This window comes from Ascaphus truei, chromosome 1, assembly GCF_040206685.1.
Source record: "Ascaphus truei isolate aAscTru1 chromosome 1, aAscTru1.hap1, whole genome shotgun sequence".
In the NCBI taxonomy this organism is placed as follows: Eukaryota; Metazoa; Chordata; class Amphibia; order Anura; family Ascaphidae; genus Ascaphus; species Ascaphus truei.
In genome coordinates, this window is record NC_134483.1 from 131,352,624 (window position 1) to 131,367,897 (window position 15,274).

Below are 15,274 nucleotides of genomic sequence, written 5' to 3' on the forward strand. Positions count from 1 at the left end.
ATGATCTGGAATAAATTGTGAGATTTGAGGAGATGATGAACTACATATGGATAATTCTTGTGACTCAATACAGCTCAGTTAAATGTTTAAAATGTGTTGGGCTCAAGGGAAAAGCTATTGGTGCTTAAAAGTTTTACAAATTGACAGAATCGCCTCACTCCATTTTTCATGCTAAAGAAGTCTGCAGATATCCGTAGCCCAAGTCATTATGGTACATCAGTGATTCTAATTAGCTAAACAGGAGTTTGTTTTAGTCATTGATCTTCATAAACCTCTTGACAGAGCCTAATTTCTTAGTGTTTTTTGGCCAATATTTAGGTTGTTTTTTTTTTTTTAGTAGGATATGTGATATGTAGAATTTTACTTTCCAACACTGAAGAAATGGTAAACTCAGCAGAGTTTATTTTTTTTTCATAACATGTTAGAGTATTTTTACACATTCCTGTATTAAGAAACGTAAGATAAGGGTTTTAATATTGCCTTTGGAAGAAGAGTATTCACTTAACATGTTGCTAATTTCCCCTAAAATGATGCATTCTGCACTTTGTCACTGTAGTGAACTTTAAAACAACTTGTATTCATTTTTGTATGTTGATATGAAAATGTTTCATAAAGGTATTTCCTTGTAAGGCCCGGGCCATAGAGGGGTGAGGCGATCCGAGCCGCGCTGAGGCTCGCCTGCTGAAATCTGGGCGATTTCATGCCCATACAGGCGAGCCAGCGGGCGCGATCGGAGCCGGGGGGAGGTGGTTGGAGGCGGGGCAGTGACGTCGCTGGGCCAATCGCCCGCGACGCCGTGACGTCGACACTGCTGTGCTAAGATTGGAGGTTTTCAGCCGACAGCGCGCTGAAAAACAGCTTGGCGTACGGCTGAAACCTCCATCTCGTCAGCACGCCTGCGGACGCTCGCGTGAGCCCCCTCTCAAGGCATCCTCATTGAGGATGCAGGGGCTCAGCACGGCCTGTCCTTCTATGGACTCGGCCTAATGGAGTGGAAATCGAAATATTCATGTTTGTTCTACTTTAAAGCAGTAATACCCTTGGTTTTGGGATTTCGAGCAGAACCATGCTATTGCTAGGTTTGGAGATCCCGGTTTCTGAGAGATTTTACCAACCAATTCTGGTCACTTGCAGGTTAAGCTGACTTAATACGTCCCAGCTACAGTATGTCTGGCTAATGAAGCTGCCCGAAGGTAGGGGTACAGTACATGTTACTTTCAGCAGCACCGCTAATTATTCTCCAGCCTCGGATGCCTCTGCAGAAAGTGCCTCTTCAATTCTTAGAAAGGAAAACTGATGCGTCGTCGATGATAACATCAGTTTTTTTGGGGAGGAAAAACAGAACGCAGCTTATTTCGTTATGTTTTATATTTTAATTTATTTCAATAGATAATTCAAATAAGTTTCAAATTGTGAGAAAATGGAAAACCAAGAAATGTGGTTGGAGTCAAAGCTGTAAATTATTATGTAACTAGGGGTCCACTTAAATATATGTAATGCTCTGTAGATTGGGGGCGGGGGTAGGGATGGTAGATGATGGGACTTGTACTGTACACTTATCTACTGATGCAGCTGTCAACTTACTGGTATCAGGCAGAGCTGTACACATAGGAGAATGGGAAAGTGCATCAAAGGCAACAAACAAGGTGAACTTTTTGTAAAAACGTACTCCTTTACTTGGTGCATCTTAAAATATATAGCGTCCATACAGATGAACAATGTATTCTCAATCGAAAAAAAAAAAAGCTGTGTGTGCTGTGCACGCGCATAGTAAGTGAAACTTCTTTGTGTGTTGTCAGCAACATATAAAGTAACAATAATATTATTACTGCTTAGAGCATGAGTGAATTTCATTGGCGGGGTCATGTTTTTTGGCAGCAGTACCAGCATCATGGATGTTGAGCGGGTGGGGGAGCTCACGGGGGGGGGGGGGTGGGGGAGCAACTCACGGGGGGGGGGGGAGCAACTCACGGGGGGGGGAGCTTACAGGGGGGGTGGGAATAGGCACATCATTCAGGGGCGGTGTTCGGCGCATAACTGGGGTGTGCATGTGTCAGTCAGTGTGCGTGTGTCAGAGTGAGTGTGCGTGTGTCAGAGTGAGTGTGCGTGTCTCAGTGTGCGTGTGTGTGTGTGCGTGTGTCAGTCTGTGTGTGTGTGTGTCCTGCCCCCTCTCTCCTGACTCCCCCCAGCACACTTGTCCTCCCCCCAGCACCCTTATTCTTTCCCTGCAGCACCCTTATCCTTTACCTGCAGCACCCTTATCCTTTCCCTGCAGCACCCTTTTCCTGCTCCCAGCACCCTTTTCCTGCCCCCAGCACCCTTATCCGCCCCCCCATCATTCCTACCAGATCGCGGCATGGAGGCAGTGGCGGGGGGAGGGGGGCAGCGTGTCATCGTCAGCTGGAGCCGGCTCGGAGGGGAGCGCTGCAGCGATGCCCCTTCTGATGGTGCTGTGGGGGACGCAGAGCACTAAACCCCCCCCCCCCCCTGTTACCGCAGCAGGAGCCATTCCATGCCTCGGCCGGGGGAGGCTGCAGGGACAGAGATCAGGGCCTGCATATGGCCCCGGGGAGCAGTGTGGGCTGCAGTGTCCCTGTGAGGAGAGCCATGGGCGCGGCATGTCAATGGGCGGGGAACGGCGGCAGTTAGGAGTGGCTGTATCTCCTCGGTCTGCGGTCCGGCACCGGGTCTCCGAGCCGTGGCGTCCGGTGTGGGGGAGCGTTAGGAGTGGCGGTTAGTAGCGGCGCCGGCGGCTATTGCCGCCGCCGCATGTGATTTGCCAGAACACAGCCCGGCCTCAACTGCCAGCACTGTGACGTCAGCACTTTGACGTCACATCCATTTCATTTTCTGTCCCCAAAATCCATTTTTGTCCCATTACGAATGAGGTGCCACTAAAGAAGTTTCACTTCAAAAACCGTAACCTTCATAAGCAAAAAAATGGTAATTGGTATGTTGACAGTACATTTTTCAATTAAGTACAGTACTGGTAGATCTGCATGGATGCATTATGAGTAGGTATATTTTTTTATTTATTTTTAAAGTATATCGAGGTGCTTTCAATAGAGACAGTTGAAGCAGCAATCTGCTGTACTACTCATAAAAACAGCACCCTTTTTTGTGCCATTGCAAAGTCTTTTTGCTGCTGATAATGTGGCTCCCTTGGAGGTAAATAATGGTCCCTGTGATTTACACACATGGTAACAGCTGATGCAGGACATGAAATAAACAGCTGAACTATATGAACAGTAAGGGTATGATTGAATTTTTGAGGGGATTGGTGCTTTAATACTTTGGTGCAGTTGACGATCCGGGTCGCGTGATCATTAGTGTAGCTATCACGTTACATCAATTTGCTCCCCCGCGCCAGGGACAGAAGAGGAGGTCCTTTTGCAATCTCAGCTCACTGAGAGCTTAGGTCGCAATCACCCCTAGAAATGTGCAAAGCATCAATGACGTTAGGGCACCGCCATGAGGCTCTCATGGTGCCACTTTTTAATGCATTGCCCCAGCGTCATAGGGCACAAAAAAGGTTAAAGGAGCAGTCCCTTGGACTCATTCATTTTTTTGGGAGGGGTCCAAGGCAAGGCTCTCCTAGCTTAGGACTGCTGCAGCCTGCAGACTGCTTGAGAGCTTATTATTGAAGAATTGGGTATATGTCATCATCCACAATGGCTGTTGGGAATAGGTTCACTGGCAGCTTCCTTTCCTCAGATATGTACGTTCCTGAAACCATTGGTGTTGTGAACCTAAATATATCCAGAATCAGGAGACCATTCAGGGCAAGACTGAGGTGGTCCTCCACTAGTACCCTGTTTCAGACGGGCATTAGGTACATTAGACTCATTCCTCTGTCAATGTAGGTCACAGCAGCTTACAAGCAAGTGAATACCCCCTCTGAAGACACCATGAAATTTTTAATATGCAAATATAGAAATCCCTTTAATGCACTCATTATTAATCAAATCAGTCCTTAATTTTCAAACAGCTGTAATATGCTGAAGGTTCTGAGCATCAACCACGTTCCTCATGTTTCACACACAGGCAAAAAAATAGGTACAGTACAATGGATGGGTGCAGAACATAAAAAGTAGGATTTGCACCTGCTAAATAGGGACATTTGGAGGATGTATTGTTAACTTTGACTTCACCTCATTTGATTCAAGCAAGATGAAAAAGATCAGTGCTGATTCTTGCTTTAACCTTTTGAGTGCCCCAAGACGTAGCCGCTACATCATGGGGTCTGGCGTTCCAGAGGTCCCATGACGTAGTGGCTACGTCAAGCCCTTAGAGTGCTTGTTCTCTAGGGGAGATCACGGGCAGAATGTAATGCAGGGAAATGAAAGCGGAGGACTCTTCCGTTTACGGGTTAAGGAATGCCAGTGGGGCCATGGCGTCCAAAGTGTTAATGTTTAACACAGAATAAAATAGCAGTTAGTGCAATATATAACAAGAAAAGGCATTGGATTAACTGATATGTTACTGTAGTCTCATGGCTCAAAAGCTGGTCCATTTAGAGCAAAAATAAAGTTGTCATAATTGGCTGCAGAAGTAATTTGCTGTCACTTGCCATATGCACTCTGATTAATTCTGCCGGGGCTGTCGGTCACAGATAATTTCATTCTCTGCGCTCTTAAAATGACATTTATCATCAGGACTTAACAAATTGAAATGATTAGCTACAAATTAGCTCTAATAACATGACAATATATATTTATTTCTTGTTCTAGAGAGAAACATAAAGCTGAGGCCAAAGACCGAAAAGTGCTGGAAATCCTGCAAGTCAAGGATGGCAAATTACAGGAACTGGAGCAGGTTTGTGTAACATATCACATTTTATTGCTCTAAGTTTAATGGAACTGAAACATGTTTTCATGGGCGTTGTCTGCACAGCATAATAAATATGAACCCTTGTGTCACGGGGAGACTCCTGGAGCGGTTAGGACCTTAGTGGCTGGAACAGCGGGGAGCAGGCGAGGATTGTTGGAGTTACAAGCAGGGTTCGGTGGCAGGCAGGAAGCTGTATTGCCAGGGTCACAAGCAGGGTTCGGTGGCAGGCAACAAGAAGGATCGTCACGGGCAGAGCAGTGGAGCAGGAACGGAGACTAGGGAGTAGGAACAGGACTGGGACTTGATAGCGGGAAACAGACTGGGGCAATCTAGTTCAATAGCATGGATAATATGAATCAGGACTCCACCAAAAGCAGAAGCATTGGGCATGGGTATAAGGAGTCAGGACACAAAACAAAGGCAAGGGAGGAACAGGAAACAGGAACTACAAGGACAGAGGACAGGAGCAACAAGGAGACAGACAGACAGAGGAACCCCAGAGCAGACAGAAAACAGCAACACACCCGGTGAACAGAGAAAGGAACTGGGAGAGAGGGAGATCTAGGAAAATGTCAAGGCTATTTCCTGACACCTTGATTTTTGGCAGTACCTGACAAAGATTGAGAGGTGGTACAAGATCTTTCTCTTTTTCAAGCAGTGTACAACGCATGAATATTTAAAGCAGAAATCTTGGCTCTCTTTTTGGGGGGTTGGGGACGATGACAGCAAATTAAATTAAACAGCAATTTTTCTTTGAGCTGAACCGCTCGATTGTCAGCTCTGGGTAACACCAGGTTCTTAATGTACTTACAGCTTTATAGTTAAGTTATTGGTGCATGTCAGAAATTCTCCCAAGGGGGGTATGATCGCCGCAATGAATCAATGAAGGCTGATGTGTGAATGTAGAAAAAGCTTTATTCTCACACGGTGCAAGCGAATCCTCTAACGCGTTTCAGCCTGCAAGGCCTTTGTCAAAGAGTGATCCGCTTGCATAAAAGACACCCAGTTATAGTCTGTACAGATTGCCACACCCGTATACCTTGCCCAATGAACAAGCAACATGTGCATACCATCAGACACCCACAACCTTGATGTCAATTAAAATATAACGCAATAAAATGACCACATAATTATCATCACCATTATGTTATGTATGTATCTGATAACCCAGACAATGTGTATAATAATAAGAAAAACAAAATAATGTGCTAATGATGTGGTCATGGTTAAAAACAAAGAATTATATAAATGCACCCAATGTGTTTTGTTAAAGCAGTAAATCCATAATATTATTGTACTCATATACCCGATTGCATATTGGTGCATGTGTTCTCCCATTTGGGGAAAAACACAATGGCTGCCAAACCAATAGGAAGCCGCGACGGATGATCTGGAAATCCAGCCCCTGGTACACATCCTATGGCAAACTTTTTTTTATTTTCAGACGGATTGTATTAATATTACAAAAAACACCTATGAATAGAAGAACTGACACAGGATTATTGCTTTGAGCTTAATTATTAGCATACCCCTTTACATATTGCATTGTTATGTATTTGCAATATTACATGATTTAGATTATGGAAAAACTGCTTCATTAAATGCACAGTAGTATTGCAATAAATTTACATTTTGTTATTAAACTCTTGCTGTTACAGTACAGAATATCCATTAAGCTTCATGTTGTGCATATACTGTACAGTTCTTACTATACCATCCAACCATACCCATTTATCTGCTACTGTTTTGGGGGTCTTTTATCTGATGAGCATCTGCTGTACCTATTGTACCCATGTCTGCCCACATGTAAAAACTGAGCAAAAGTTTCATTACCCGTCTCTGGCAACCATTGGTAAAAGCTTAAAATCTTCAACTAATCAGATCAGCTGTATGATTGATGACATACTATTTAAAAGATAGATCTGATAAAATCTAATGTTCAAAGATTCAATGATAAGTGTCTGTCAGGATCCGCCATTGCAGCCGCTCTTATTCGGCACGGCACATCTCTGAAAGTCTCTCATCTCAGGTTTCATTCCCTCAAACACGATTTACAATTGAAGATGTGTTCCCTTCGCCGTTAGCAAGATGGCTGTCAACAGGATGTGACCTCACTGTTACGATTGTGCTCGCCACAAACCGGGACCGGACCACGGGGCTGAGTTGGGGTTATATAATCACCGACCTTAGTCCGTGCAGATTGATCCAGAGTGTGCAGTTCGTAGTCGTACATAGCAGGGTCAGGATTGGAGAAGGCAGCATCGTCGTTATTCAAGCAGGAGTTCCCCGCTTCAGCTTAGGAGCGTGAGCGGCCTCTGCGCGAGGAGCGGGCATGGCCCATGATGCCGGTCTCAGCAGGGGGAGACAGCAGGCTGGCCGAAGTACACCGCGGGGCAGCGTCGGGGAAAACCAACGCTTCAGCACAGAAGTCCAAAGCAGGCCTCTGCGTGGAGAATAGCAGCAGGCCTCAGGAAACGAAGGGTAACCTCTGCTAGGGGAGAATGCAGCAAGTACCAGGAACCTGTGCTGGCTAAAATACTCTTCAGCACAGAAGTCAGGAACAGGCCTCTGCGTGGAGAGTAGCAGCAGGCCTCAAGATACTCAGGAAACACAGGCCTCTGCATGAAGATTAGCAGCAGGCCTCAGGATACACAGGCCTCTGCATGAAGATTAGCAGCAGGCCTCAGGAACTACTAACGATAATTAGAGAGGTTAGTACACAAGGAGACAAGCCAGGCGGCTTGTGGCAGAGACAGTAACGTCCAGAGAAGGATTATGCTCGGCCCTGATTCAGTGCCAAAGCCCAGCATATAAAGGGCGGAGATCCAATCACAGGGGAAGGGTGTGTGAGCATTCCTCCAATGATGGAGCACAGGCAGAAGCTGCAATGAGAGGCAGGACATGTGCCATTGATTGCCAGAGGAAGCTTTTGCAACTGCAGAGGTCTGCAAGGCTATAATCAAAGCCAGGAGCGGATTCCTTACACTCACACCCTCACTGAAGCAACCATGGCCATCTTGATTCCTGGCACTTCCTGCCCTCATTCCTGAAGAGGAAGTCGACCTCTAGTTCAGATGGAATTTCTCACACCTGTCTTTGCCCTTTAAAAGACTGTCATTCCCATTCTCTCTCCTTGCTTGTGCATGGTACTCTTTTATGCTTGTGTACCTTGTTCGTGCCGGCATCCTTGTCCACAGCTTTTGGTCTTTTCTACCCACCTCTGGCTAGCAGGTATGTTTCCCAGACAGTACAAGCGACATGGGCAAACGTAACAGTAGCCAGCGTTCTAGCACTTCCCTAGGTATGCATCTCCATTACGCATGGGCGATAAACCAATGTTGAATTTTTCTTGTTCTAAATGTCCAAATGTCCCATGTGGCAACAGTGATTCTTACTTATAATTGTTGACAGAGGGCTGTATTTAGAGGATCATCACCAAGGAGCCTGATATTTTTGATGGGATATTTATTGGGAACAAGTGTTGGGAATACTCCAAGGTTAGTTGAATTAAGATAAAAAGGCTCTATAAATGTCCCAGGATAAGGAACCACAGGTAAATCCTCTGGAAGAGTCAGTACCTGGGTTATCGCAGATAGCTGGGTGTAACGCGTAGCTCACCACAAACGGAGCGCGACCGCGGTGCTGAGGTAGGGAATTGAGAAACGCCAACCCACAGCCACGCGGGCGCGCCTAGGATGTAGATTAGTCTTGCAAGCTTGGTCAGGAGTACGGAAGGTAGAGTAGTCGTTTATACTTGCCAGGTCTGGATTGGAGAGTAGCGGATCGTTGGGGTACTTTGCAAAGGTCAGGGTTGTAGAGATCAGGATGGTTGTACGTAGCCAGGTCAGAGTTGAAGAGGTGCGGAGTCCAGTGAACGAAGCAGGGTCAGGCAGCAGGGAGATCAGGAACAAGGCAGGAAAGGCACAAGGCAGGAACAAGGTCAGAATGCAAGGCACAGCGTCACCGACGTCAGGAGGTGGCAATCCGATCGCGCGCCACTCGCGCACCGCGCATGCCTGTCATCCGAATGGGAATGGAACCTGGAGGCGGGACCAGGGGAAACCTGTCTTAAGCGCGTCACCGACGTCAAGGGGTGGCGACTCGATTGTGCGCCTCTCGCGCACCGCGCATTTCAGTCTTCGCAGCAGGGGCCGAGACTGGAAACGGATCTGGAGAAGCAGGCTTGTTGCGCGCGCAGTGGAACCGCAATTCTTGAGTGCCAGATGTAGAAGGCTGAAGAGGTGAGTTCCGACCATCAGGATGGCGAATTCTCACACTGGGACCAGGAATCTGGATATGCTGTGCAATGGAAGCGAAGTAGACAGAGAAGAGCAAGCAAAAGAAATGGTTAAACGGTCCAAGGTGGGGGACGGTAGCAAACCAGAGTAGTAGAACAAAGCAAAGGTCAGAGTGGGGAACAGGCAGTAGAGTAAATGGAAAGTCACAAGTAAGGTTTCTGCGCTCGAGCTGTCCTCTTTAAAATAGATGTAATCCGTTTGCAGCTGTACGTGCTAGGGGCCACTTCTCAAAAACTTCTATAATGGAGAACTCCCTAGAGAGTTCTCCAAATGACAAAGAAAAACAATGCAGACACAAGCGCACCACGGATTAATAAAATATATATCAATATTTAATATCAGATCACATAGACCACATGGACACACAAATAAAATGATAAAATGATCAAACATCAAACAAAAAACATATAACAATCATTGAAACATATAATACATGGGTACTCCCACAAAGGGGATACTAAACCAAGATAGGCTTCTGTGAAGCACAAATAAGAACAAATCTAAATCAAGGTTAAGTCAAATTAACACCCACTCTGGGGTTCTAAGACACCTAGATTTAATAAACACAAATGAGGGGAACAGGTACTAACCACAAGTGGCAGCAGGTGTTCAGTGTGGACACACAGCAAACACTCCTCACTCCTTGGTGAACGTCTCTCTTCTCTACAACTCCCCCACTGCACCATTATTTATACACCTCTCTTCCAACAACTTCTGTACCCCTCAATTAAAAGCACCCCCAGAAATCCTCTATTCACACCCTCTATCTACTCCTTCCTGCTGCTGGGGATCTGCCTGAAGCCAGACATACACACCTGTTTTCACCCATGCCTCCCTGCCATCTCTTCCCCTGTAAAGTGTGTCAACCCTATTTGACTAACCTTAAAACTTGCCCCACAAATCAAGCATCCCGATAGTCTGCACTCATGGTTACTGTCCAACACTCGGTCACTCCTACCACCCATTGTGACCAAGCACTGCCATCTACAGCACTTATTCCCTCACCCACTGTTTCTGTAAGTTCCCCATCAAACCTCTTAGATTGTAAGCTATTCGGGCAGGGATTTCTTTTCCTATTGTCTGATTTGTTGCACTTATTGTATTATTATTATTATAATTCACTGTACTGTAGGCTTTGTGAAGCACTGAGTACACTTTTGGTGATATATATATATATATAAAGACATACAATACAAACAACTTTCTGTGCTAACACTTCCTGGTCTCGTGTTCCAGCCAATGGGGGACTGCGCAGGACTGCCTCTCGTGACCTTGATGCGTTTCGCAACAACGTGCTTTGTCAGGAGGTTACGATAGAGGTAGTACATGCGCATTAAGTATCAATCTAGTAGAGTAAATGGAATAGCCGGAATCGGTACCAAGATTTTGTCAATAGCCAGAAGCAAGTCGGAGCGCTTTACAAGTAGCAGAGAACCACTAAATCTTCATCCCAGGGTAGCAAGCGTGTTGTGAAGCACAGGTAGTAGGAAAAGTTGCTTTCATATAGATAAAGGAATGCAGGTGTTACAGTAAACATAGCTGTCTAGCGAGGGCCTATGCGGGTCCTTACAACCAGCCCCATGAACAGGGAACCAGTTAAATTCCCTTTTGCTCTATGCCCAAGACCCATTTCTGCATGTTTTTTAATCGGTCTTGAACTGTTTGAGTTTCAGATTAAATGTACAAAAATTGGATGAAGTTACCAATTTAGATTTATTGGACACTATGCCTTTGGCACACAGCTTTTTTTCATCTTACCGTCTTGGATATTAAGGCTGGCTTCTTAGACAGCAAGGAAAAAGTTTTATTATGGATTAGTTAAATATGATATTTTCTGTGACCCTTTACCCTCTTCTCTGTGAATAAGCTTCTATTTAATCTTACAGCTTTGCCAACTAAAGCAACAGTACTTCACTAGTTTGCTTGCTTTATAGTTTAGTCATTCATATGTAATGTATTTTTTTATCAACATGTTCTTAAAGATCTGTGCTATTACATATTTTTGTTGCACCTCCTAAAGAATGTGCATTTATCTTCCACAATTCAGGCAAACTTTGTTTTACTGTGTGTAGTTACTAATGGCCATGTTGACTAAGCAGTGCTTAGGTCAAGATTCATCAAGCCGCCGTGCAGGGTTTCACACCCCGTTCCGGTGGTAATTGCCATTGAAGTCTGTTACCGCTGGATCAGGTTGCGTTACCCTGTAATGCGGATTGGATGTTCCCAGTCTTGGTATGTTGTGCAAAATATATAAAAAAGGACTGAGATTACTTGACCTTTTGGGCTCTACGAATTGTGTTCATGAGACCATATGCCCATTTTGGGTGCCATCTATCAGTTATCTAGCAGTAAAATTAGCAACTAGATTTATCAAAGGAAAAAATAAATTCCAATGCGGGTTTTTTTTTTAACTTGAAAAATCTCTTACTGGAGGGATAGATGGTAAAATTACGATCCTAGAGATAAACATGTACCAAACGTGTTTTGAGTATAAAGTGAAAGCAGAGGCCTGTCGGGTAACACAAGACATGGCAACCCTTAGCCGCGTCCTTGGTTAGCGTGCGAGCGTTCGTGTGGCGTCACGCAAACCTGTAGCAGGAGAGGTGTCCTGTTGGTAGATGCGATGGGGAGGCGTGTTGGGGGGGGCGTGGCTGTGACATCATGGAGCTGGTTCGTCCTCGTGCATTACATATCTTCCTCTTTCTTCCTCTGTCTTGCACTAAACTAAACAGTGCAAGATTTAAGCCATTCTGCAATAGATGGCCATGAAAGGGAAGGCCTCCTTTCCCACATCAATATAAAAAAATGACATGTACATTTAGAAAAGGAATGCTTTGAAATTTACAAGATGATTCAAGGCAAAAATGAAGTGAAGTTTGCATATATAATGAACCGTTTCCCAGCATAACATGCACTTGTGAAAATAAATTACTTCCCAGATGCATCTGAGCAAGAGAAAGCATCACAAACCAAAATAATTACCATGTGAATTACCTTCCTACGTAATCAATTATACAATACATTACTGAATACGGGTTATAAGAAACATTTGCTGGATAGGGCCTATAGACATTAAATTTGAATCAATGTGAATTTTTTGTTTTAAGATGCAGATACTGATAACAGGATACATTTCATTTTCAATTATTCTCCATTTTGACAAGAGAGTACACATATTACGCGTATTATCCACAGAACCTGGGATATGTTTTTCAGTGGCCCTTTTAGTGCACATATTAGAATTCCTCCTTTTCTAAAAGATATTAGTACTGTATGTAATGCACTACAGTACCTTTTTGGTCCAACAAAAAACGTTGTCGGATTGGAAATCCAAAATTATAAATGTGGGGCCTGCAGTATATGCAATAGTTTAGCCCTAGAAAAATGGTTCTCAGGATGAAATTTTTATCAAAATGTTTTCTTAATTGCTGAAGTATGCATGTTGTTTATGTTTTACGCTGTGCTATATGTTGGATTCAGGAGAATGGGTTGATGTAGCAGAAATGATCCTAATTAATCTAGACTATCCTTTACGTTTGATAGAACATTTGAAACTTGCCAATAAAATAGGGTTTCTATTATGAGCATTTATGGATTTGGAATATATGTACCTTCGATAAGTAGAAGAGGGGACCGGCGCAAACCATCACTGCAAATGAAAATCCTTCTGGATTCATGAATTGATTGCTACAGGGGCCAGTGGTTTTAAAGAATGTAATGATCCAACCCCGGTTTTAAAATATATTTGAATGGATTTCTAAAAGGGGATAGTACAGTAAAAAGTAACATAATTATAATATGAGTAACATTTGATTTTAATTTGCGTTTCTCCTTCCCTTCCGTCCAAACAAAGTGTGCCTACTGTCTATTATTATTTTTTATTTTTTATTTTTGGGAATCATTTTTCTAGATTACAATGTAATGAGATTCCCGATGTATGTTCTTAAATGCAGAGGTTAGTGTATATGAAATTTATCAGCCATTTGTCTATTGAAGTTTGAATCAAGACTTTGTTGGAGACATTGATGGCAAGTGCACCCATTCTCTTTCTACTTGCCATGTTCTGGACTAGGGATTTGAATTGATGGTTACTGCACTGTCCATAATTGCTTGATGATGACAAAAGGAGCACTCTCAGTAATCCAGTAGTATCTGCCACGGTGCTTGGCCTTCCATGGAGAGCGGAGTCCTGATGAGAAAAGCGAAGAGCCTGCACTTCAGAGGACGTTCGTGTGTGAAGATGAACGTTTATTAGGAGATCAACGTTTCGGTCCTGATATGGACTTTTGTCAAGATGGGTCTTAAATTGTCTCGCTGCAAATATGAGAAAAGTAGACTATTAGACTGTTTCTCAAATGTGGTAGGTGCCCAGAGTCCTCTATGTACTCTGTCATGCTTCTCATAATTGGGGTTTTAGAAATGGAGGTTTAGACATTACATTTATCTACAAATAAAGCAAAATTTCAGGATTTTTTTTTTTTTTTTTTAAACGTGTTAAAAGATTAAGTAGTGATTGTTCATTAATGGAGTTAAATATGAGTTGCACCGTATCACACCAAAATGGGTAGTGGAACTGCATCTTCTAAATACTGTATAAAGATATGCCGTAGTACTGAAAAATATTTTAAGCGGCGCAAAATATATATTAAAAATTTTTTTTTTTTTATTTAGAAATGTTCACTACTCTATCTTAGTCTTTGTCCAACTATTAACATGAGTAGAAGGAACTAAAGGACATCATGTTTTTTTTAATTTGCTGCCCATGGTCCAATCTTTTGGGTGCCCCAGGATGGGGTAATACATTCTGAACAAGCGTAATCCAGCTAGGCTTCATGCTAAAATTTCTTCCAGTATTTATCTATATTATTTTTAAGCAGATAGGCTAGCCCGCGAAGGCTTTATGACTGGCCTCTTTGGACCATCTGCTTTTGCTAAGTAGAAGATCGTTGCTCATGCAGTGAAACATATTTTTTAAACTAAGATAATAAAAATATATGATGAACTATAAAAATGTTTGTAGCATGTTCACAATGTCTTTGACAAAGCACTATGTAGCGCGACACGAGTTAGAGGGGACTTCGTGGTCTTCCGTTTTTATCCATGTGATAGTGTTTTTATAGCCCATTTTCGCCCTCCAGCCCATGTGTTTTTTTTATTTTATTTTTTGAGCCGTGCACCACCTTTCTCGTTTTTCGCTTCTGTTTACAATGTTGGTCTTTTGTGGAAGCATAATTTCTATTTTGTTTTGTGTCGTGTTATATGGTATAACTAAGATTACAAAATAACAATGGCCACAGCAACCAATTTGGGTGGATCCAATTTACGAGTGGATCAGAGTTCTGAAGTGTAGTGTTTCCCTCATTGATGACGAGCTGGAGTGTCAATCTTTTGCTCAAGAACTTCACTGTTCCATGTTAGCTCAACCAAGGGTCTCCCAATGTTAGAAGTAGTATGTTTCTTTTCTTGGCTCATTCTCAGTAATAAAGATGTAATGACAATTATGCAAATACATTAAGTTTATAAGTAAAGAAATTCTTGTGTGCCTAACACACACTTTCCGGTTTTAAATTGAGGATTAACCCTTTGGTGCCAAGGCCCCTCCAGCAAATGGCAAACTGCTGCATCACTTAATTCGGTAGCGGAGTCCTCCTCCATTTTCCTCTGCTTCAAATCGCAATCTGGAGCGCAGAATGCCATCTTCTGTGAAAATTGGCGCGCACACACAGGGCATGACATAGCCACCATGTTATTGGGCCCTTGAAGTGTCAGGCCCTATGACATAGTGACTGCATCCTGGGGCACCCAAAGTGTTAAATGAAGATTTTATGTTTCTAATTCTGAGCAAGAGTAATCCAGCTAGGCTTCATGCTAACATTTCTTCCAGTATTTGTCTATATTATTTTTAAGCAGGTTGGCTAGCCTGATGATCCAAATTAATTATTAATGAGCAATCATAAATATATCCAATGGATCAACTTTAATAGTAGTTGTCGTAAGGGAGGTCTCTCAAACAGATCTATTTATGCATGCTTATGAATAAATAATTTGTTATATTGCACTTGGTGCACACGGACTAGTAATACCCGCTTTTAATTGCTGTGCGAAGCAGCATGGGTTGTTGTAAGCATGTTTGCATATTGAGAATA

The 15,274-nt window shown here is 43.4% G+C and overlaps 1 protein-coding gene across 6 annotated transcripts in view; it reads left to right on the forward strand.

The window, feature by feature from the left end:
- CNTLN (centlein) overlaps positions 1 to 15,274 on the forward strand; it is a 307,481-nt gene that overhangs the window by 41,705 nt on the left and 250,502 nt on the right. For all 6 annotated transcript variants that reach the window (XM_075594863.1, XM_075594856.1, XM_075594883.1 and 3 more), the window contains one exon: positions 4,731 to 4,815. In XM_075594863.1, the coding sequence (XP_075450978.1) occupies positions 4,731 to 4,815 (85 nt within the window). The remainder of the gene's footprint in view (positions 1 to 4,730; positions 4,816 to 15,274) is intronic.